Source organism: Ruditapes philippinarum, unplaced genomic scaffold (genome assembly GCF_026571515.1).
Source record: "Ruditapes philippinarum isolate M1 unplaced genomic scaffold, ASM2657151v2 ctg1041_1_1_1_1, whole genome shotgun sequence".
Lineage (NCBI taxonomy): Eukaryota > Metazoa > Mollusca > Bivalvia > Venerida > Veneridae > Ruditapes > Ruditapes philippinarum.
This window is the reverse complement of record NW_026859119.1, coordinates 254,605-280,429: the sequence shown is the minus strand read 5'-3', so window position 1 is coordinate 280,429 and position 25,825 is coordinate 254,605. Positions and strand designations below refer to the sequence as shown.

Below are 25,825 nucleotides of genomic sequence, written 5' to 3'. Positions count from 1 at the left end.
ATAATATAATTCTTTTTTATCCATGTTAACAAGTTAATTTTTAAGAACAAATTGAAAGCGATTGTTATATGAAAGTAATGACAATACCAGAATAACTGTAAATTGCTATGGAGGGAATGGAATTGTTGGTGATAAAATAATGATAATTTTAATGTTTAAACCTTTGGTAAATGTTAAAAAGAATACATAAGAATGCCGTATTTACCGTCATTAAAGTAAATTATAATCTATGGAATCAATTTAGTTAGGAAGAGAGAGACTGGTTTAAAGGCACATTTAACATAAGAATTTTTTTATTCTGTAGAAAGGAACAACATTTATTTTATAATGTTAAAGTAAAATAGTAATGGCATCTGAGATACTTATCATCTGCAGAAAATAGTGCTAAATGTGAAATAATTTAGAATAAAAGTAGCGAGATGTAAACAAAGTGGTATTTTGACTTCCATTCAAAATACTTAATCGCTGTACACGTATTTATAACCGAAACGAAAAAGGAAGCCGGCTTAACTATAAGATCAATCATTGAGATTCATGCATTTTATGCTTAATTGGCCGTCAAGTATTAAGTATATTTAGTTTTTCCTTTGTGTTTAACGACAAATTGACACATTACTGGCAATACCGCATCAAACATTAGAATTGTTAACATAAAATTATTAAACGTAAAAAGAGATATTAAATAGTTATAAAACGAGTAAGTTAAATCTTAAATTATAGGGTGGGTTATTCCTTTGAAGTTGTCGCTCAATGTTCTGAGTCAAAACGTTCTGGAAGTGAATTCACTCGGTAATTTCATTTTAGAACCTGTACAAGATCAGGCACTCAAGGAGGACATGTTTGACTGTGAAAGAGCACCATCGTTCGTTAGAAGATGAAATGGTGTAACACTAGTGTGTCCAATTCGACGTTTAGAAGAATCATCTGATCATGACGGTTTACAAGACATAAGATAGCTACGGTTTATATCACGATATTTTCATTCTGCTGAGATTCGATTGCTTATGGAATGTATAAAATCACTGTTTGGAACAAATAACCTTAATGATTGAGTAGTTTAAGATTATCTAGCCAAAGAATCTTCTTGTATTGATTCATACATTGCCTGGGATCCAACATGATTTCACTGACTTGGTTTTAGGATACCATGAAACAAAAGTTTTGTTATCATTTTATTTACTGATTTTTGTTTTTAATTAGAAATTAAAGAGTGAATCTGAAAAAAAAATATTATCATTATGCTGTACAATTTATGGCAAGGTTAAAACAATATATTTTGCTTTAGCAGAAAATATCTGTATCAAAAAGTCTAATTCTAGATATAAACTGATTTTCAAAGGTGGCTGCACATTCTTTGCAACCTACTTTTGAAAAGAAAATTTAAATATGGATAACATTAAGTAGTTATATATAGTAAGATAGTTATTGTTTAAAGTGTTTTATATAATAAGTGAAGTATTTATTGGTGTGCGTTCAATATAGTTGTTAAGGTAGATATTGGTTTAAGATGTACGTATAGTTAGTAAGGTAAATATTGGTTTGCGTATTCCGTAGGGAAAATAAGAGAGATATTGGTTAACGTGTTCCGTATAGTTAGAATGATAAATATTGATTAAAGTGTTCCGTAGGGGAAGTAAGAGATATTGGTTTACGTGTTCCGTATAGTTAATAACATAGATATCGATTTAAGCGTTCCGTATTATAAGTTAAGTAAATATTTGTATATTTATAATCTAATGTTTTGTACATAGGAAGATATATATTGGCTTGTATCATTGGTGAGATAACTACAGTAACTTAGGTAAACAAAACATTTATACCATTTGTTCTGCACGGTATGTATATGTATTGTTGAAAATGCCAGATGATATTAACGATACAACACACAAATAAATGAAACGAGATCTGATTTTACTTACCCAGAAACAGTAAAGCATTAGGCTTAAATTATCTGAACGTTATATCTTCTGAAATGACGAAATAACTCATCCAATGGTAAAAACTCGGTATGATTTCATGTTCATCATTGTACTTGCGACATTTCATCAGCGTAGTTATATAGAAGTCTATGACAAAAGTGTTTGATAATTCTGTTTTCCTACTTCCTATCACGACAAAAGAGAAGTGTGAATATAAATTTCTTGTAGATCCGTTTTTATTATTATTCTTTTTTTTTACTTTCACGATATCTTAACCTTTTTGGAATGAAGATGTTCTTTACACGTTTAACAAATTATATAAAAGACATTTTAATGTAGAATTCTTAAATTTTCAAAAACTATGAAAACAAGATATGTTTGTAAAACATGTATGCCCCCTATCAGTAGCCAATTTGTCATGTGATCAGGTTATTATGCATGACTTCTGACCCAGTAAAAAGAAGCAATTAATAAGGGTTATCTAGTATCTACTGGTCATGACTAGTCACAAGGTAATAATGATTGTGACCCCATAGGTTGTGTGCAGCAATTAAAGTTATAAAAAATCTTACCAAATAATATATACATTAATGACAGCCAAGTGGTTATATTACATAAGACCTTCAAATGTGTATACCAAAAGCACATAAAAATATCAACCAAGGCAACTTGAGTTGTTGAGTTATTGGTCAGAAACGGTCATTAAGTACAAGGTCACTATGACATTGTCCCTTGACCCCAAAATCAATAGGGGTCATCTACTGGTCATGACCAATCATCATACCAAATTTGAAATTCCTAGGCCTGCGGGTTCTTTAGTTATTGATCGGAAACCGTTTTTACCTACAAGGTCAATGTGACCTTGACCTTTGACCCCTTGACCCCAAAATCAATAGGGGTCATCTGCTGGTCATGACCAATCATCATACCAGGTTTGAAGTACCTAGGCCTAAGCCTTTTTGTATTTTCTGATCGTAAGATCAGTAAATACATAGCTAACATCCACGGTCTAACACAAAATTTCCTGACAGTCCTAACAACGCAAAGTAGTTCTCACTCAAAACTGTTTAAAAACCAGCAATTAAAAGAAAGAATAATTTTAAATGTAGACATTTAACGAATTACAGTGCATTAAAAGTTTAGATTTGTCAAGTCAATAGAAATATGAGGTTACAATCACAAATTACGCGGATGAATATCTTTTTTTCCCAATGAAAAATGTTCGGCTATTTCCGTAAAGCTTCGGATTATCATGAATATCATTTTAATCAATGAAAATGCTATTTTTAGCTATGCCGATTACCGAATACCCCATAGCGTAGTACACAAATAAATCTGACTGTCGAGTAGTGGAATATATACATGTCGGACTGTTTTGGCGAGAAGATTTTCGATAAATTATTTTCATCAGTGTTAAACAACACGTTTATCGTGAACAAAATACCTCGAAATTTATAAGGATTACAAACACGAAATGGAAATTCTCAATTTAGAATTACATAATGTATTCGTTTTTATTCAAGGCTCATATGTATAGTGCAGAGGTAAGCGGTCTCGTTGAGGGCGTGACAGGCCTATGGTTCAAATCCTAGTCGAGGCAATTTTATTTTTTTTCATGCAAAATTCCATATGTAAATCTCAAACTGTTATAGAAGAAAATCAAAACGCTGTCGCTGCGAAAGATGAAATATATAGTATATAAAATTAAACTTATACAGGAAAGTACATACAGACAGTCAGTATGATTTAGATTGCAAAGATCAGAAAATAACATAGAGCTGCAGCCCTTTGATTTAGATATAGATCGGAAACCGTTTTTACCTAAAACGTCAATGTGACCTGGACCTTTGACCCCAAAATCAATAGGGGTCATATGCTGGTCATGACCAATCATCATACCAAGTTTGAAATTCCTAGGCCTAACCGTTCTTTAGTTATTGATCAGAAACCGTTTTTACCTACCAGGTCAATGTGACCTTGACCTTTGACCCCTAAATCAATAGGGGTCATCTGCTGGTCATGACCAATCATCATACCAAGTTTGAAGTTCCTAGGCCTAAGGGTTCTTTAGTTATTGATCGGATACCGTTTTTACCTACAATGTCAATGTGACTTTGACCTTGACCCCTTGACCCCAAAATCAATAGGGGTCATCTGCTGGTCATGACCAATCACCATACCAAGTTTGAAGTTCCTAGGCCTGCGGGTTCTTTAGTTATTGATCTGAAACCGTTTTTACCTACAAGGTCAATGTGACCTTGACCTTTGACCCCTTGACCCCAAAATAAATAGGAGTCATCTGCTGGTCATGACCAATTACCATACCAAGTTTGAAGTTCCTAGGCCTGCGGGTTATTTAGTTATTGATCGGAAACCGTTTTTACCTACAAGGTCAATGTGACCTTGACCTTTGACCCCAAAATCAATAGGGGTCATCTGCTGGTCATGACCAATCACCATATCAAGTTTGAAGATCCTAGGCCTAAGCGTTTTTTAGTTATTTATCGGAAACCGTTTTAACATACAAGGTCAATGTGACCTTCACCTTTAACCCCTTGACCCCAAAATCAATAGGGGTCATCTGCTGGTCATGACCAATCACCACATCAAGTTTGAAGATCCTTGGCCTAAGCGTTCTTTAGTTATTGATCGGAAACCGTTTTAACATACAAGGTCAATGTGACCTTGACCTTTGACCCCTTGATCCCAAAATCAATAGGGGTCATCTACTGGTCATGACCAATCACCATACCAAGTTTGAAGTTCCTAGGCCTAAGGGTTCTTTAGTTATCACTCGGAAACCATTTGGTCTACGGACCGACGGACCGGACGGACCGACAAGTGCAAAGCAATATACCCCCTCTTCTTCGAAGTGGGGGCATAATAAATCACTTTAAACTTGGAGTACTTGTTCATCTTGATAAATATCATGTCCAAATTGCACTTTTACGGGGCAGACAATCCTTAAAGTTTTTTTGCTAAAGTATTTCCTCTTTTCTTTCAAAGAATATTTGCCTTTTCAGAAAAAAAAACAACAAAAAAACATCAGAGGTATTCACATTAAACCTGAAATATTTGTTCACTTTCATTGACAGGCAGGTGTGCCGAGGACTATATACTATCAGGCACTGAGAAAAGAGGAGTGTGCTGCAGGGGGACAATCAATATTAGTATTTTAAATCAAGATATATATTATGCTCAAATTTGATATTTGAATACTGAAAATTTCTACACAGTTCCTGTTAAATGTTTAATCTGGAAAAAATGTAATTTTTGTCCCAGGTTAAATAAACATCTTCTGAGTACACACACATAAGATATGTTAATATATCTTTTACCACTACATACTATAGGTAAACATCATATGAAAACACAGTGTCATTAAAAAACACTGTTTATAAGATTTTTGTTTGTTTGTTAGTTTCATTTTACGCCTTTTCCCAACAGTATTTCAGTCATATAGGCGGATAGTTTCCTAACCATCGTTCCTGGACAGTTACACCACCACAAGACTACCTTCATCCGCGCTAAACTACCAAAGCATCTCCCGGGGATGGGACCCACGCCAGAGAGGTAACTGGATTAGAAGTCATCGACACTAACCCCTCGACCACGGAAGCGGTCTGTTTATAAGACTAGACCAAATTAAAGGAAATGTAGCTTTCCAAACATAGTTAGTGCATTCCCATATTCAAATTAGATATATTCAGTAAGAAATACATTTCTGTAATGAAAGCATTTTACATAAAAATAAAGACAGTATATCTTCAACAATATCTAAGTACATTTGTAGTAAAATCTCAACGTTCATAGACATGATACGCACTTTTCTATAGCTTAAAGCATTTCAAATTTTACTTTTGTCATGGCTTGATAATTAAAAAGTAGGCTATTCCAAATACAAAAATCATGAAGTATGTTGTTTCGTCATTCCTGGGAATAGTTTAGCGAAACTTTATTCTCTCGACGTAGTCAGAGACAAGCCCTTGTAATAGTGAACGTATGTAATTTACTACAATTTGTCTCGAAATAAGCCATTCCCGACATAGCGTTTTCACCATCGTGCCACCACGTTTTCACCATAGTACCATCGCGATCTCATCATGCCGGCTCGCTGTATTACGTTCGGATTTTACTGAGAAACAACCTAAAACTCCGAATCCATCCAAAAATTTAATCGAAGCTTAGCTTCCAGCTTACTACAAAATTTATCTATCAGGGCTAGGATCCAAAATTATTTAGCCAATCAAATTTGATATTATATAGCGTCAAAAAACCTTCAATTTTCACGCCATATTTAAATAGCAGCAAGTATTGTTTTGAGCGCAAAGATATAATGATGATTAAAATGTTTGTTTTCATGGATTCTTTTCAGTAAATCATATTTACACTGACTTTTGATTTAGCGATTTCACCAGTCCTGTTTACTCTGTAGTAAGTTTTCGTTTGGTTAATTAACATAAACGACATCTGGTTCTGTGCATTTTTTTCTTTTTCTTTTTTCCGGTCATTTTATCCTTTCCGGTATTAAGTGCATGTATTTACTGGCCGGGATCCGGGACGCCCGGGATCCGGGATCGTATAAGATAATAGAGGAAAAAACTAATAAACTATATTTGTGTTGATCAAACCAGACTTGCTGACAGATCTATTTCTGTTATGGGACCTAAATGGTGGAACGCCCTACCAAAAGAATTAAAGTGCATTGCATCGGAAATTGCATTCAGAAAAAGACTGAAAGCACACCTCTTTGAACAATTTTATGGATAAAAAGTTTCGTCAAATGTGTATATAGTTTTAAACTGTGGAAATGACTTTGACATTATAGGATCTTGTGAAGCGCAACAGAATATAACTGTATAAAGTGTCGCGCTATAAAAATACCTATGATTGATTGATTGATTGATTGATTGATTGATTATTGTCGTAATGAAAGGCCATTGAACGTTAAGTTTTTTTTATTGTATGTAATGAAAGTTAAATTGATTTAACTTAAGATACAGATATATTTAGAGCTATTTATTAACAAAATCACAATACTTATAATTACATGCCTAATTAATTGGAAAAATCAAAGACTATATTCTTGAATTGGTCAAATCCCGGGATCCCCATATGTTTTAATACGATCCCAGCTTTTCTGAAAACAATATTTTTGAACTGTCCAATTCCTGGGATCTCTTTATTTTGTAATATGATCCCGGCTTTTCTAAAAACTATATTCTTGAACTGGTCAATTTCCGGGATCCTATTTTTTAATAGGAGCCCGGCTTTTCTGGCTGAATTGATTGACAACTTGTGTTTACTTTAGGACTTGTATCTGCAATTTATTCCAATACTAAATAACATACTACAACTTAACTTCGTATAAAGAGACATTTTTATGAATTCTACTTATCTATTTTTTTTCTGGTCAAGGTCAACAGGCCATATGGTAAATGTGCATAGACATAGGGACTTCACTCTATCTGTTTACATGCATCTTCATATATACTCATATTCCTCTTTGTTAAAGTGAGAGAGCTGGCTTCCTTAACTTTATATGTAACTTTTATTTTGATGTTCGCTGAAGTCTTTTCAGCTAACAGAACTGTCATTTTTACATAAAAACACGCCCCTGGAAAGAAATTACGAAGCGAGTCGCTACTAGCTTTTTTAAAAGCTAACCTTGTCATTGTTTTATCAACAATGTATGCCTTTTCATTATTTAAAACCGCACCCTTTCTATTTTCGTATTTGTGAGATCACGAAAAATAACAAAACGCAATCGCTAAAAAATGTATAAAAATAAAGATGTCATCCTTGCGCACACAATTTTCAAGTTTTAAATACAGCAAAAGAAAAACGCAACATTATATCCAGCATATTTAAGCAGGTATGGCGAAAAACAATCCTATGAAGTTTCACTGGAATCCCCAAGCGGTTTTTGGTGGCGAAGCACGGACAAACTTACTTTACTCTAAAATTGACAATTCGGGACCATAACAGTACAATAAAAAATCAATTGCAAAATCTAGAGAGTATGCACAATTAGGCTTTGTGACAAACAATCCTTTGAACTTTTAAATTCTTTCATACAAACAATTTTCAGCAACAATAAATCATATTGAATGAAATGATGACTTTTATTCTTGTTAATTCATTGGTAATGACCTTGACATGATCCTTTATTGTTAAACCAAAGCTATCACTATCCCAAAGTTTTTATTTGTAAACATTCTTTAATATTTTTTTAAAATTAGGATGACTGATACAATGATTTTCCGTTTGCTTATTTTTTTCACGGCCTTTTAAGTTTATATTGTTTATCTTGTATAACGTTACAGATTAGTATAACAAACAACACAACCTGTGTACTTATATTTTCATTTGCTTTGTTTATCAACCTAAAAGTAATTGGCAATATGTCGTCAGTTCTATTAACAATGTCTGATGTCAAAAATTCCTTCTTTACTAATATACGCATTTCTTATGTCCTGTCTGCACGAGAATTTTCAATTAATAGTAAAGTTAATGACACGGAAGTTTGTGTCTACACGAAACCTTTTTATGCCAATTGAAACGGAAAACGCTGTTCTCTACAATTATGTCTCTTGAGCGTTTGTACGTTAATGTCATCTGGGTAGCTTGTCCTGACCCCGTTGTTCTACCGATATGTACTATCAAATATCAATTACCATAATTGCCAATTTCGATCATTTTGTAACATTGACTTATTTCCCTTATTGTTTAAGTGATCCATTTATCATGCTGTGTACATAAAGACATCTATGCAGAAACTATAAAAAAGGTGAAGAAAAAAAAAAGAGAAAACAAGAGCGATCAGTGATCACATGTGTCGCCTAAGGATGGCAAATTTCATGTTGAGACAAGTTTTGTGACAGACGGACAGACAGTGCACAACTAGACTTGGTACTGATCATTCCTGTAAAGTTTGGATAAAATTGCACAAGTAGTTTATGAGGAGTTGTCCGGACAAGCTTTTGTGTTCCTGGCAACACAGAAAAAAACACCTTATTATCAAACTCGTCTATAACTCGGCCAAAAATCATTCAACCGGAAAAACCGTGCAATATGCGTAAAGACTCGAGCTACAGATTAATCCTGTAAAGTTTCATTGAAATTGCATTAATGGTACAAGAGAAGTACTTGTAAGATACTGTAAAATGACGATCTAAGTGCTTGTATCTGTAAGTTTAGAAAAGAAACAAAATACAATACTATATATTTGCCAATTTACTTTTTGGAAATATTTTCAGAAAATGTTTGGCTATTATTACTTTTTATTGACTACAATAAATGAGGCATCAATCTTGCAAGGATCTATATTTCAAGATATTCTTTTTAGATTAAAGAGTACACTCGATCGTGAAATACCAACAATGTGTGCAATATCGTGAAGTGAATATCTAGCACCTCTTCTAACAATATCTTTAACTTATAATAAATTTCGGCACAAGATGCACACTGTCGACTTCCTAATGTTGGTGCATTTTCAATTTCTCAGACTTGTGTTTCATCTGCAAACTGTGTTAGCTGTGTCACATTCAAGGTTGTGTAAATATCAGAAAGGTCTGCAAATATCAAATATTGACAAAGCTTTGTACAAAAAATTATGTAGGTCCGCATTTCTTCTTTTAAGTCAACACTTTTACCAACCATTGTTACTACAGTACTCAACGATTGTGTACATTAGAACAACAAAATGCCTATTGTTCACTATCAGGGCACTCGTTTTTCCATTTTTGGGGCCGAATATCGGCCCCATTCCCCTCTCAAGATCATATGTTTTTTTCCCCTATTTCAGAAAAAAATTCCCCTCAAAAAAAACAAAACAAAAAACGAAAATGTTAGTAATTACTTTGGTTACAAACAATTTTGAGTACGAAGCCATATTATATTTCTTCACTAGTTACCTCCCCTTATTTTCTCATGTCCAATGAAATTAATCGTAACTGATCAGGTAGGAATACATTTGGAATTTTCGGCTTTTACCTTTGCGATAGTTATACGTTTGGAGTTTTCGGATATTACCGTGGCGAAGTAAAATGTCGCACAATCAAAACCACTACTAAATAAAGTTTCGTTTTAAAAGGAAAGGCTTGCACAGTTGTGCCTTCATAAAGTGTTTGTTTAGTTTTTTTGTTTTTTTTGTAAAAACGAATATTTTTTGTCAAAACAATTTGAAATCTATTCTCTATTGTATAAAACTTGTAAAGAAAATAAAAATACTAACTATTCTATCATACTGAAAAGGAAACAAGTGTGAACATTTCATTTCCAGAGAAATCATTCGTTTTGGCAGTTGCTAATTTCATTTATATAGCATCTTTATGGACAAGTAAATGCACTAAAATACTTCGTTACGTGGTACCAATTAATAAGCATGTATCAACTATGTTACACAACCACAGATACGGTAAGGTTATTGATATGCATGGGCTATTTTTAGATTGTATCATAGTTTGGGGACCTTTCTGTTGAAAAAGTCTCAGAGTTAAATCGTATACATATACATGCACAGTGCGGTAACTGGAGTGCGGGTATCAGTTACCCGCACTCCAGATAATGCCCGTTGATTGGTTCCTTTTTGCTGGGGTTTACTTATTGTGACGTCAGAGAAAGGGAAATGGGCAGAAATATCATTATTCAAATGCTCGTTAATTGGTTCATTTTTTCTGGGGTTTCATATTATGACAACAGGGAACGTGCTGTCATGTTTGACTATGATACAAAAGAGAAAGAACACCAAAACACTCGGCAATCTGATTTATACTCCGGGGCTACGCCCCCTCGTACAAATCAGATAGCCTCGTGTTTCGGTGCTCTTTCTATTACTTACCTCACTGCGTTCATTAGATCTAAATATAACTCGATCATGCACTAATATTCTCTGTGATTTGGTAAGCAAGACCACCCTTTGGAGACGTAACCATCCTCTATTGTATAAGGTATTTATGTTAATTAATATACAAAACTAATACAGACAAAAACAATTATAAAAGAAACTAACTTTTGCGTCTTGAAAAAGAATTGAAACGTAACAATTTCGTTTATAATTTATTACGGTTTAAACCGATAAATCAAGTAAAAATAGAAATCCTATTTATATAAACAAACTGGGATTACCGAAGTAACTAAAATAGCTTAGATTTCCGTAATATTACTTCGTCTGATTCCGCAGTATGACGGAATCGCCCGAATTGTCACGATTGCAATCGGAACTACATCGGCTATAATCATTAAACCGAAGAGTGACGGAAAGGGCCAAAAAGTTGCGATTGGCACGATTGCAGTTGGTTTCTCGTTCAATCATGCACTAACAAATGTAAGCAGGAAACCACCTAACCGGAACAAGTTTTCCAAAACAAATGGGCTTGCAGCCGTGGCTGCAAGCCAAAAAGAATAACGTCAAAAACATCAGAAAAGTGTAAGAAAATTGACAATTTATTTAAGCAGCATGCATTATCTTTGTCTGAAATCACAACATCAACTACAGTCTCTAAAAAAGAATCACCAAAACGTAAAGCAGTATTAGTTGACTCCCATTCTCATGATTCTACTTCTAGTGCTGATGATTCAGACAATGGGTCCGATATATGTACAAGTAAAAAAGCATGTGTAATGGTGCCTGACAATCGACTGTTTGATACCAATAAATATGAAAAGACTTTCAAATGGCTTTACTACAGCGCATCCAAAGAAGGTTATTGCTGCAAGTACTGTGAATTCATGTATAGTAGTTCATTGGCTGATGAGACAACTGCTTATATTTCACGTGGAGTTAAGTTAGGCACTCATCCAGCAAGACGTCTAAAAACTCATGACCAGTCTGAGAAGCACTTAAAGGCTTCAGAAAGCTACCTTTCCAAATCAATTAAAGGTACACAGAAGATTTTTCCATTATTGGCAAAACAAGTTGAAAGTAAAAAGGCATTGAACAAAACATATTTGGAGACCTTGTTCCGTACTTCACATTTCATGCTTAGGAAAAGATGGGCACTCACTGACAACCTTGAGGATTTTATCAAGAACTTCTTGGCTTCTGATATAAAAAATGAAATGGTAAAACAGTATGTGAATGAAAATCCTAAGTTGACTTACACTTCTCCATCTTCTATCCAGGACATTGTCAAATCAATTGCATTTGCATTTGAAGATGAGATCCTTAAACAAATCCGTGATGCCAAATGCTATGCTCTAATGGCTGACGAATCAACCGATGAGTCTAATCGAGAACAATTTGCAGTAATAATCAAACTTCTAAAGGGAAAGCAAGTGGCAGATGTTTTTGTTGGGATCATTCAAGTGGTGTCTACTGATGCAGCAAGTTTGATGGAAGCCATTGAACGGTTTCTTCAAGGCAAGGGAATCGATATCAAAAAAGCCATTTTTGTAGGCTTTGATGGCTGTAATGTTATGAGTGGGGTCAACAAAGGTAAGAGGACATCATTAAACTATCAGATTTTTTATCATAACACTATTTTATTTTAATAAAAATATAAAGGCATTAATGTAAATACATTCATTATTACAGTAATGAAAGTAATTAAATAAATAAAGACATTGGTATTTATACTGTATTTTAGAATATTATTTTATAATTTATCCACAGGATTACAGCGCAGATTCAGACATGTGGTCCCATTTCAACTCTACATTAACTGCAGAAATCATAGACTTGCCTTGTGTGTAAGTCATCTTGTCAAGCAATACCCAGTTCTTTCAGACCTAGATGCCGTGCTGATTGCCATCTGGAAATTGTTCAAATTTTCGGCCCAAAGATTTGCTGTAAGTAGACTTAGTAGTGTCCTACCAACAATCAGGCTCACCCATTAATTAAATTTGAATGTTAAATCTACTGTTTGCTTGTGTAATAACCGAAAAAAATAAATTGTAAAATCAGATGCAATTATAATTTAAGGTGACTGGTCACTAAATGACATGTTTTGAATACAAGATGAAATTATAATAATAAATTGTCGGATATTTCAAACAAAAAAAAACTTTTTCAGGCAAAATATGTTATATATTGTACTTGAAATATGAAAAAAAAGGAAGTTAATGTCATTATGATGACATTGATTAAATTCTAAAAAATTCAAGCTGCCAATTGTATTCATGTGAAATCATTTAGATCTATTAACTAAATCAATACCTGCATGATCCATCAGTGAATTTTTACAAAAAATAAAATTTTCAGGTCTTTATGGAAGTCCAGGAGGCCTACAACATGACAAAGCTGACGTTTTTGAGAGCTGCAGCTACAAGGTGGTTATCCCATGGAAGGGCTTGCAGCCGCCTCCTTGATAGATATGAACCCATAATTGATGCGATAGATTCCATATTGACTTAATCAAGAAGCCCTGAAGTAGTCGGATTAAGGGAGATGCTACTTAACAAACATACAATAGCAGCAGCAGCAGCTTCCCTATGTGATATGCTGAAGCCCATTGTCATATTCAGTGACTACTTACAAGGTGATGTTCACTTTTCACGTGAAAATGAGAGTAAGTATTTCAACAAAAATATGCCTGTCTTTGTTAAGCACTACTGTCAAATCTTCACACAAATTTAATTATCATTCTGACTTGGCTATTGATGTACATATATACATATCACATAACTAAATGCCAACAAAGAAATGTACAGTTACAAATTACGATTGAATCAAGTTATGTTTGACAATTACTCCATTAAAACATTTTTTTTAATTGAATAGATATAAATGGATATGCATTCTCTTATAGACTTTACATTTTCAGTTACATTATCAACCTTAAGTTTATAACTTCAGAACCTCATAGATGAACTTGAAAATCTGAGTAATAGATTAACTCAAGTTGGTGATTGTGTGCATGATGAAGAACTTTATTTCTCCAAACTGCCAATGATATGGGATCTGATAGATGAGAGGAGAGAACTTGCAAGAAGGCTAAGGTAAAAAAGTTCATTATATAACATAATTTCTTTAGAGACTTAAGGTTTATAACTGTACCAAAAAATTAAAAACTTATAGTTATTATTTCAGACAGTCTTGTTAGACATGATTTTATTTATTACAATTGAAGTGACTGTCAGAATTAAAACTAAGTAATTTGTAATTTAATGAAACTAAACTGTTTATGAACAAGTTATATTTGTCTTTTCATCATAAGCATGATCTTTGGATTTTTCAGGGATGAAGGGCCAATCACTATTCAACAGTTCGCAGAAGAAGTTGCCAGGCCGATGGTGTACAGTTTGATACAGGAGCTCGAAGATGCATTTCATTGTAGTCCAGCTTTAGGTGCTTTCTCTGTGTTTGATATGAGACATGTACCTTCAAATCCCCTTGAATTGGGCGACTATGGACAGGTATAAATAAATAGATAACATGTTTTACTTAATTGTAAAGTTGTTGTTTTCCAAATAATATATATTTTAATATAATCAAGAATATTCAGTTTTCATACTAATAGTAATTTTTTCAACTTTTATTTATAGAGTTTAGAACCCATTTATTCAATCACAAAGCAATACAATTATTTCACATAATTTCATTTGATATAGACCTCTATTAGCCACATTGCTGATCACTATGGTGAGGCGAAACAGGACACTTTCATGGGACATCATGTTGTTGCTCAGCCAGAATTTCCAGCAGAGATCATCAGAAGAGAGTTCAGTGCTTTTAAGCATCAGATGTTTATAATGAAGTAAGTGGTCTGGTCAGTTTCATTTGAAGCAATATCAAAGTTTAAATAGTTATTTTGTGTTATTTATTGTTAGCCAGTTAATTTTCTACAGTGTTCTTTTATATACTTTTCACTCTGAATAAACATACAGAAGCAAAGGATTTTCACATTTTCTTGTTTGGTAAGTTTTTATTTTCTATTGAAATGTTGCATTTTTGTTTATTCTTTTTTTGTTATTTCAGAAGTTTATGTTGATCAGTTCTTATGTTAGAACTTTTTGCTAGTCATAGGAACTTAGGTGAAATGGCCACTGGCCCTTATCAAGGTGAGTGTTACTGAGTGTATTTGTATTCATATCATGCATAATAATTGTATGGCCATTGGTTTCCTGGCTCATAGATGATGAGCAGTGTAAATATCCTTTTTATGATTAGAGAACAAGTCTTTGCATATATAGTATGTTAATATAGATCTTAAGCTTCTAGTGATAATATTATAAAATTAATTATTATGTTTAAATACAATGATGAATCCAGAAATTTTTGCATTAACATTTTAGTTTTATAACATTTCTAGTATAATTTTTATATAATATGGGGGTATATTTTGTATGTTATCATTAATATTGATAGAATTTCAAGTTAAAAAAAAGCTATTCTGCAACTTTCTCTCTGACCAACTGTTTTAATCTATATCTTTTTAGGCAGAGGGCATCTGAAACAGATTTATCAGACCCACAGTTCACTAACAAAGTTTGCACTCTTACCCTATGCTACGACCGGATGTAAACAATACGTTCGCACAGGGCATGCGCGGTGGTTAAATCCCACCCATTTTACTCGATTAAATTTTAGAACAACCGCTACTTTCGGTTTCAATTTTGCTGACAAGCAACGTAAGTGTTAATTTTAAGATATTATTAATTTGTATGTAGAAATATGCACACCATTTGCAGGGGTAATATTTCGGGACCTAAGAACGTGTATATCTTCTATCAAGATTGATTTCCTTTTAGTCTTAATTATATGAAAGATACGTAGTTAAGCGATAAAGAAATTGTTACTTTCCGTATACGAGTATATCCTTCTGGGAAGTTGCATAACAGACTATATATGCGCAATAAACAGGATTATAAATTTGGAGATCATTTCAGCAGTAGTTGAAATTATATGTTTGTTTAATAGTCTAAGCCCAATTAATCTAGATGTAGTACAAAAATTCCCTGTAACTTTGGTGATTATACATGGAGTACTGGTTAAAACCACATAACTTGGGTCAACATACCCCGGAAAGTGCATGAAATATTTTTAACATGTGTTTGATCGCAAAAATAGCCATGTGTTCTAAAGAAAGACATAACAATATCGATAATTAAACGTTGCCTCCTATCTTTTTTCGAGGTTGATTCTATGTGGAACGAGTCTTAACAGCGATTAATAAAAGTTGTACGAATCATTTCGAAATTGAGAATAAATAAATTTGTATGAATTAAGGAACTTGTGTCACAATAAATAATCTAATAAATGTAAACTTTTTACAATTTTAGAGAAACATGGCATTTGCAGATTCCGATTGGAGGTTTGTTTGTTTGTTTGGATTATACGGCACGTCAACACATAACTGGCCATATCGTGCCGAATGCTATAATAGGCTTAGAATATTATGTAAAACATTGTAAATGACAATAAAAATGAGCCCATTAGATCCTAGAATACAAGTTTATCTCTTTTAAATAATCAATTATGTTTTTTGATGGAATTGTATTAAAAAGTTCTTTGAGTGAATTTACAGAATAATATCTATTACGGGCCTGTGAAAAATCATGACATTCAAGAAGAAAATGCTTGACAGTAAAATTTTCATTACAACCTACACAGAAAGGGGCATTTTCATTTGTGAGAAGATAAGAGTGGGTAATTTTAGTGTGTCCAATTCGGCATCGAAGAAGAACTGTTTGATCACGGCGGTTTGACAGAGATAGAGATGGTGACATATCAAGAGATGGGTTTATATCGTGAAGTTTATTAAAAACGGCACTGTCCCAATTTGCTTTCCATTCAGATGATACGAGTTTATTTATAGCCGGTCTAAAATCACAAGCAGGTAACAATAAGTCAGTTTTTTGAAAATTTAATGATTGTTTAACTAAAGCATCTACTTTTTCATTTCCTCGTATTCCTACATGGCTTGGAATCCAATATAATTTAACATATTTTGTTTTTAGTATATCATGAAATCGCAAAAGAAGTTTCTTTACCATGATATTGTCAGATTTTTTATTTTTAATGGATATTAAAACAGAAAGCGAGTCAGAAAATATCACAAATTTATCGTGGGTATGCTGTGCTATGTATGACAATGCTAAATCGATAGCTTTTGCTTCAGCAGTAAAAATTGATGCATTATCTGGTAACCTCATACTAGATGTAAAGTTATTTTCAAACACAGCCGCACCTACTTTGCAACCTTCTTTTGAACCGTCCGTATAAATATGTATAAAATCTTCATGTTCTTCCTTAATTGCTAGAAACTTCTCTTTGAAATATTCAGGTGAATTTGATGCCTTTTTTATATTTGAAAGGTTAATAATTATTTCCGGGGAATTAGATTCTCCCATTTAAATCAAAATCTTCTACAAAAGGTAAAGCAATTAGAAAGAGAATCGAACTAAATTTACAAAATAATGACTACTTTCCCCCTGAAGGACACTGTTGCATAAAACTAAAGTCTAATGACAGTGAATCCACTTTCCTATATTTTGGTGGTGCTCGTAAAGTTCAGGAAACCGAATGGAAATTTGGACACGATTTATTTCATATGACATTCAACCATGACCCTGATGATGCGTATATCAGCAGTATACAGCGATTCGATAACATAATGGGGGCCCATTTTCCAAGCTTACAGTCTGTTAGTGCATGGTATGACACACGCACCGTTTTTGTATGGGTGGATTAAATACAGACACATTTGAAACCAGCAATGAACTTATCAAGTTGGATTTTATTAGGAACAAATATCAGTGTACAATTTGTCAACCTGCCGGAAAAACTTCATTAAGTAAATTAGTACAGAATGGAGATATACCAGTTGGCAGAACTGGACATACCGTTACACAGTTGAGTGAAAATGTTATAGTGATGCATGGCGGATTATCTCTTCCCAACCGACATAAACCTGGTCTTGCCAGTCCGTTTTCTCAAGTTTGCAACGACGGTTCATTCTATGAGTTTGATTCAAGAACACTCCGCTGGACAAAAATCAGAGATATTCCGGATGTAATGCCTAGAGCCTACCATACTGCCAACATTGCTACAATTTCAGGGACACGATGTGTGATCATAACAGGAGGTGTGTCATTCAAAGGGGTAGAGTCTTCACCGTCGGAAAGACTAAGACTTCCATTAAGTGAACTTGTCATATTGAAACTTCATGGTGTAGCTGAGCGTAGATACAGTCTAGATAAGATATCTGCTTCAATTCCAGAAGACATATTTATTTCGTATCAAAGTGTCGTTTCATTTAATAACATACTCTATATCACAGGTGGGTTTGTTCAAAAGGAAGCAGAGATTACGGATCCCCCAACAGCCAGCAACAAATTATATGCTATTGACTTACAGTCGTTGAGTATTGAGAGTACAGAGTTAGATATTATGTACTGTACTGCTGGGAATTCAAGTTTTACTTTGTCAGATGACTGCATTATGGTTGTTGGAGGAGTTCTGGAGACAATATTTGCATATACAACCAAACCATTGAGACCTAGCCCATGTGACTTAAATGATGAATGTTGTATATCTGACTCTCCAGAAATTTCACCTATAGCATGGGTTCAGTGTGAAAGCAAATGTAAACGATGGTTACACCAGTTTTGTGTTGGTCTCCTGGAAAAAGGTGTCCCTAAAGGGAAATATGTATGCTCTACTTGCAAAAGTCAAGGTAGAAAAAGGAAAACATTGAAATAGGACAACAAAGAAATGAAATGAACCATAACAATTTATTTAATATATACAGTGATTATACGGTAGCACATGCATATAAGTAATTACTGGTATATAGAAGTAGCATGCATGATGCAATATTATTTTTTTTGCACATGTTACAGCATTATGTGCACATAAATTGAGTGCGCACACAACATTTACTTCTTTTTTAATACTTGTATACTATCTGCACCACCGTTATGCTATTGTTAGGTTGAAAACATTTACTTTGATAAACGAAGCTGAACTACTTAGTATGGTATATTTATGATAAACCAGTAAATGAATGAACCAAATATTTTGCTTATTTTTAACATCTGAATTTATCAGCAATTTCGCAGAAAAGGCGACACAAAAAGTAGTTTTTACAATTTGTTTCAGCTTATTTCAACAGAATAACAGATATCAACCTAGACCACGCGTATCATCTCGTAAGAAATTAGCCAACTGAACAAGGGTACATACATGTTTTATAGTGATTACACAAAATATTTAGCGAATACATATTACTGAAACAAGACATGCATTATATGATATTGATGATATAGTGGAATAATTATAAGAAAAACGAGATAAAGAAAAACGTCTGCTTATTCCTCCTGGGATATAAGCATATTAGCTAGCTTTCATGCAAGCCACACCAAACCACCACAAGTGTTAATATTAAGGTTACTATGGCTACATAGTTAAATAAAATGAGTACTAGACATGTTTTACTTACTTTTTCAATATCCCCTATATTTAAACTAAGTACACAGTTTCCAGTTATTGGTAATGTCATTTTTAATGAAAATATGCTTAAAATTTTACACATTACTTTCGATACCTCTTTTAATATTTTTGACAACTAATAGCAGTTCACAAATAGCCACTCAAATTTGAACAGTAACATCAGGAAAGACTGTGTTCATCGCGCAAGTACGTCTGTTATGACCAACCTCCAAACACAAACTACATCTAGACTGTTTCAATGTTACTAAAGCAAGACTTGTAAGTTCTGGACTACTGTAAAGCCAGTGACACCACAACACGTCCCTTAGACCACCTTGAGTGTTTCCCTTTCTTGCCATGTTTTTCCGCATATGTCTGAAAATCTTGTTCCCACACTCATTCCCTTCGCTGCTTATACCACCTACTGTACCTGGACCATCTGTGCTTTCAATTATTTCTTGAACATGTTCGATTACTTTGTGTAGGTAATTAGGCCAAGAAGCATATTCAAAATGTGCCAGAAGTAGTCTGCCCATTTCTATAGCTGTAACTTTGTATGAGGATACATCCCCAGGACATTCCTTCTTTGGGTCTTTAGCCCGGTACACTTTCCTCATGAGTCTAAATTTCTGCAGCACGCTTGACAAATGTTTCCTTCTTTCTCCATCTGTGATATAAGCAAGTATTTTTGATTCATTTTTTTCATCAAACAATACCCTGGCATAATTACCTGGCATCATTAACTCTGGGTTTATGCCAATAGTATTTTTTTAAATGCATATCAAATTTAACCTCACTGTCTTTAATTATTGGCTTTACGTCCGCAGTAGCTTCCCACTGGGTGATGCATGCAACTTCCCTTACCAAAACCTTTTTGAAAAAGACCCTAGGTTTATGTCAGCATGAGTTGCATCTAAACACTTTTCAATCGCTTCAGCTTTTAAAAGAGGGGCCCTTTTTTACTCCTTGGAAATCTTGTCAATTGCCGCGTGCGAAAGGTTATCAGGATTTACCCTCATATATTCCGCGATTTCTTTAGTTTCATCGTACGTTCTTGTAATTTTGAAAGTGCCAAGGTCCTTAACCGCGCTTAATGTGGTGGCTTCACAAAGTGTGCAAAGGTATCTTGAACAACTTTCTGCTAAACCGCTCTCTTTCCTGTCCAACTTTTCGTCAATCATACTATTGAAAAATTTTAGACAATGTCTTCGCCATCCATTAGTATGTTGTACTCTCATTATTTTATCTTTCATGAAGGACCTTTCATTTTCAATCGGCAAAAGACACGCCAAGCTTGAAGCTCTATTGCTTTCGTCGCATATTGCTTCTAACAGAGGCCGATTAGTTCTAAACAGAATTTGGCTTTTCCTCTAGGAAAATTTCAACTGGTTCATTGTCGCCAACCGCAGCCTCAATTTTAAAAATACAGAAAGAAAATCTAAATGCTTTGTCAGGCAAGAACCGGTCGGATAATTCCTTATGAATTGACACGTCACCGAGACCATCACCACCATCTTTAATGTTTGTTATCAATAAAATTTTAGGATCGTTTGGGTCAATATTATTTTTCTTCAGACCAGATACAATTTTCGGTTCAAGCTCTTTCAAAGTACCAGCTATCGCATCAGGGTAGCACCATCGAACACCTTTTATGTTAGGCGATGCAAATTCTGGCAGTAATCGATCAAAGTCTTGCAAAACATCAAGTGGCTCAAATGAAGTATATTTACATGCGTAGTCTGTTTTATATACTGCCTTTGCTGGTGTGTGATAGTAGTTGTCCGTGAAATCGAACCCTTCGATGCTATAACGCGTTGAACTTGGTGTGTATAACAGTTCTACATCGTCGATAACACTTGGAGGTTGTAAAGGATTGCGAACATTTTTCTTCAAGAAATTGTATTGGGCTTTATATTGAGTTTTACTTTGAAGCGTATCGACTCTCAAAGCAAGGCACTGGCTTGGGGTCAGTTTCGAATCAGTTGATTTACATATATCATTTATGTCATTAAATCGGACGTCATTACTGTCTTTCAAATGCTGTTGTAACATGAAAAACAGTGCGTCGCCTTTATCCTCTTTATTTGTTTGACAAAATGTTGTTACCAAATCATTTAAACCTTTAAGGCGTCTCTGTTTTAAATACTTATTAGAACAGTCATTGACTTCAAACCACTTGCCCTTCACCGCTGTGGGTTCGAATCCCGACAGGGACTTTGGATTCTTTCATGTGAGGAAGCTATCCAGCTAGCTTACGGAACGTCGGTGGTTCTACTCAGGTGCCCGTTCGTGCCTGAAATAATGCACGGAAGGGCACCTGAGGTCTTCCTCCACCAGTTAAAACCCAAAACAAACAAACAAAAAAAAGAACAGTCATAAATGGGTATTTTCGGAACAGCAGTCGCACTTTTAGAAGAGCTGGGGAAAAGAGCTGGGTATTTACCAAAACCTACACACTTCTTCGTGGTTTTTGAAATGTGTTTATGTTTGAAATACAGGAACAGCCGGTATATTTACATGTCACTGTCATGGTTTCATATAGTAATAGCAGTTGACCTGTCAAAGGTACAACATCCTCCGCTGTTATGTAACACCCTACATACTGGACAGACATTAGCAGTTGTCAAACCATTGCAAGAATGCACGAACCTGCAAAAAATATCTTGGGAGCAACGTGATAAAAGTTTGCTTTTAGATTTACTTTTACAGAAAGTACATTTTTTCACTGTGCATACAAAAAATTATACACTGTTGGAAAGGTGGAAGAAAAATTCTCTCTTTTTTTGCACCATTTGCCTAAATTTGTAAAATCTAATTCTACAGCTCGAACAGAGTGACTTTGGATGAATCTCATCTTTATCTTCACGTACATTCATTGTGTAGAACTTTGTGTATCACTTTGCAAATTTAGTATAAATGTTAGTTCTTCCACCTTTTCTTTCAATTTTAAGTTTTCTTCTCTACCAAATCTGCATTGCATTTTTTCTCCAATTTTTTTTATTTCGGTTTTAAGATTTACATTTTCTGTTTTAAGTTTCTCATTTTCGCGGCGAAGATCTTCATTGCAAATTTCTAACTGTTTACACTTTTCAACTAGTTCGTTATCTTGAACGACTGTGTTAGTTGACGAGTGAACTGGAGATTCTATGTAATTAAAATCTCCCTTATTGGGATCTATATAGTTTTGCCACATAGGATCAGAGGGTTCAGGCAAAGGCTCTTCTAAACTTGATTCAAAAAAGTCTTGGGAAGAATGAAGAGGCTCAGACTCTGGTGGGCTACTGGCAAATAAATCTTGAGATGAACGAAGACACTCTTGCTCGGGGGAGTCTTGTTAAACAGCCAGCTATGAAAAATAAATTTTTGGATAACCTCTAGAACTAGCAAAGCACTAAATAGTTCAAATGACCTGATCAGTTTAAGTCTAGAAAACATTACATGTGTCTCTACACATTTCGGCTTAGAAAATAAAACAAAGCAACTTACAACAAATATCGGCTTGTTATATAATAGCCATTAATCTTTTCTTCAATTGCCCAGATAGACTTAGCCTTTCAAATCATTTGAACTATGACACTAGACATTCATAATGCAAGATTACATTAGAGAAGCATAGATAATATGAATCCTTTCACCTGCAGCACAATTTTTATAAGTTGAGACACTATGATTACAAAGGAGCACACTGTGTTAAGTGTATTAAAATGGAAGCAAGAATATATTATATACAGCGTGCCAATTATGGGGCCTTGTTTTTACTACCAAATGCACCTTTGTTATATCACCAATGTAAATACGGGATATCACCAATTCAAAATGGGTGAAATAATACATATGTCTCTATAAATGATATTTTCGAGTAGATGACTTCAACATTTGTAAAAGCTAAGCTCATGTAATCGTACTGGGTATATTATCTATACAGATATGTGGTTCCATTTGAATAAATGATCACGCTAATTCTTATGTGTGATATCATCAATATGATTAGGTATTATAAGCCATTCAAAGGGATACAATTTATCACCTGTTCGAATGGGATATATCTAGATTCGTATTGGTGATGTCACATTTAGAAATAAGTTATAACATCAGTTCGAATAAGTGATATCTGAACAGTGCATTTAATAGTAAAATGATGTACCGGAGTCCGTCACCTTGTATTAAAAGTTAATGTTAATTTACTAGTTACACAAAAGCAAGTATAGTAAATGTGATTATAGTAACACTCTCAGTGCCTTTGGACTTGGTCGTCTTTACAAACATCATAGATTTTAATCATTCGAAGGTTTTTTCACCGTGAGATCAAAAAATATACTGTTTGGCATTCTTATCAAAATTTCTGAGTTCGTCCCTCCCCAAACCCGAAAGTGAATCAGCTACAACATCTTTAATAAGTGGATTAATTTACTACCGAGGCACTGAAAGTAGTAGTTAGGCGATTATATAATACAGTACTACAATTCCGAATACAAGTGTGTACAAGCAGCAAGATATAAGCTGTACAGTTGAGGTTTCCTGACTGGGCTTTATTAACAAAAGTGTAGCAAATAAAAGGTAAAGCACTCCCTTTAACCAATTTAAAAACCCAGCAAGCAAATTCTTGGAAATGAAAGGACCCTGGAGTGTGTGTCTGTCTGTCTGAGAGAAAATAAACTTAAAATTCAACATCCCAATGGGGCCTCATCTTCAAATTATTTGTTTTCCTTCAATGTATATTTATAAAGAACTTAGTTGTGTACATTGAGTTGAGACAATAACAATTCTGAACTTTCTTTAAAATATAATAATGTAAGAAAATAACTATGTCCCGTGAAGTACCTCATTTTTGTAAAATTCCAGTTTCTAAATTTTTAGTTGTTAGAGAATTTACAAAGTTGATTATTTGTGCCAACATAATCAAATTCTTATAAACCTTCTAAGAGATCGAATAGCATTTTTTTACATTTCAACACCCCATTAGAGCCTCATCTTTGAGGGTTATTTTTTTTTATTTTTTTTTTTTTTTTGGGGGGGGGGGGGTGCGTAAGGGGCATCTTGTCATACAGAACTTACTTGTAAAGTTGATTTTAAAATCAGTACTATAAGACACTCCAGGACCAGCTTGCAGTATTAAATTGCCTCATTGATTTGAGTAAATCATAATTATTCACTGCATTTTCAAGTACATCGCTTAATATCCGTTACAATGAAAGTAAAAAAATAAAACTTTCTAGAACGATACCATTCTGAAACTTAAAAACTATTTCTGACATAAAATTATGAAAAAAATTAGACTTTTACCCCTTCCTGCTTCTTTCTCTTGAAAACAGGGGAATCACTCATATTTGTTTTTCACTCATATTTGTTTTCTTCTGAAATAATAAAATAACATATGTCACAAGCTCTACTGTGCTAAATTGAAATGTCCAAAACTTTGCACTACACGGTGTAATTTTCATTACATATCCGGTATTATCACCGTCATGGTAGTTTTTATTCCAGTCGGTCAAAATGACGGTACACATTTACATGTAAACAAACAGATTTAACTTCTCAGACAATTTAAATAAGGAATGGACACACGGTAAACTCGGTTGCAACGTAAAGTATATTCATAAACCTGTTTGAGAATAATTGTATCCGTGTTCAAATAAATTCAAAAACGGGGAAAAAAAGGAGTCTTTTTACCGATACCCCTGCAACAGAACCTTATTGTTCTGACGAATTAAATTGACTTTATAACGCTCGTATACAATTATTTATTGATCGATTTTCATTATATTTATTTTGTAATACCTATCATTCAATATGCAATCAAACAAAACCAAGTTTTCCTACATTCAAGGAAACTGTAAGTTAGGACGAGCTTTCAAAACGAACAGGTATCGATTTCCAACACGCTTACCGAAATTCTAACATGGCGGCTCAACCTGGCTCATTTGCATAATTTATTCATAAACGCAGGAGCATAGAACTTTGTTAGTGCAGTTTCTGCTGAAGAAGTTGACTGATGAGCCTATATTACAGCAAACCTTCCCTGTAATGTCTTACTTTGTGCTACTGTCCAGTTTGATTCCAACATCAACAGCCTGTGTTGAGAGGGTGTTTTCTTTGATGAACAGTATTTGCACTCCTCTCAGATCATCAATGAGCCAGGAAACACTTGATAACATTATGAGAATTGTTCATGAAGGAGCAACTTCACTGAGTGACAATCAACTTGAGAGGGCCATTAATCATTTCACTTCCAAGTCTAGAAAAATTTATGTCTGAGTCAGTTGTCCTGAGTGTAATAAGAAATTCAAAACAATGAAGAATAAAGATACTTTAAGAACAACTTCATGTTATATCTTTTATTTGGTTAGGTCTATAGTAAAAGATATACTAGCTATTGAAAGTAGGCCTAATGGTAGGAAATAGTGCTTAAAAGTAAGTGTAATACCCTAGATCTAAATAACTTATATACGACTCAAAATTCCCCTTTTTGTGTTAAAATGATGCAAAATTCCCCTTTCTGAGGGTATGGGTACCTGTCCCCAAAAGTTGTCTA

The 25,825-nt window shown here is 34.0% G+C and overlaps 2 protein-coding genes across 2 annotated transcripts in view; both read left to right on the top strand.

Annotated features, from left to right (window-relative positions):
- LOC132755285 (uncharacterized) overlaps nucleotides 1–13,423 on the top strand; it is an 18,359-nt gene extending 4,936 nt beyond the window's left edge. Inside the window, exons 2-4 of the mRNA XM_060746128.1 lie at nucleotides 11,303–12,357; nucleotides 12,535–12,710; nucleotides 13,123–13,423. Coding sequence (XP_060602111.1) covers nucleotides 11,303–12,357; nucleotides 12,535–12,710; nucleotides 13,123–13,275 — 1,384 coding nt within the window. The 3' untranslated portion in view covers nucleotides 13,276–13,423. The remainder of the gene's footprint in view (nucleotides 1–11,302; nucleotides 12,358–12,534; nucleotides 12,711–13,122) is intronic.
- On the top strand, nucleotides 13,424–25,825 carry LOC132755300 (uncharacterized). Its single transcript, XM_060746153.1, has 6 exons — nucleotides 13,424–13,429; nucleotides 13,717–13,859; nucleotides 14,099–14,276; nucleotides 14,472–14,617; nucleotides 15,300–15,339; nucleotides 25,267–25,825. Exons 1-6 carry the CDS (start codon nucleotides 13,424–13,426, stop codon nucleotides 25,546–25,548), a joined length of 795 nt encoding a protein of 264 aa, XP_060602136.1. The 3' UTR covers nucleotides 25,549–25,825.

Coding starts and splice junctions, on each gene's coding strand:
- LOC132755300 (XM_060746153.1), top strand. Junction 13,860..14,098: donor GAACTTGCAAGAAGGCTAAG/GTAAAAAAGTTC, acceptor TGGATTTTTCAG/GGATGAAGGGCCAATCACTA. Junction 15,340..25,266: donor ATTTATCAGACCCACAGTTC/ACTAACAAAGTT, acceptor TTAGTGCAGTTT/CTGCTGAAGAAGTTGACTGA.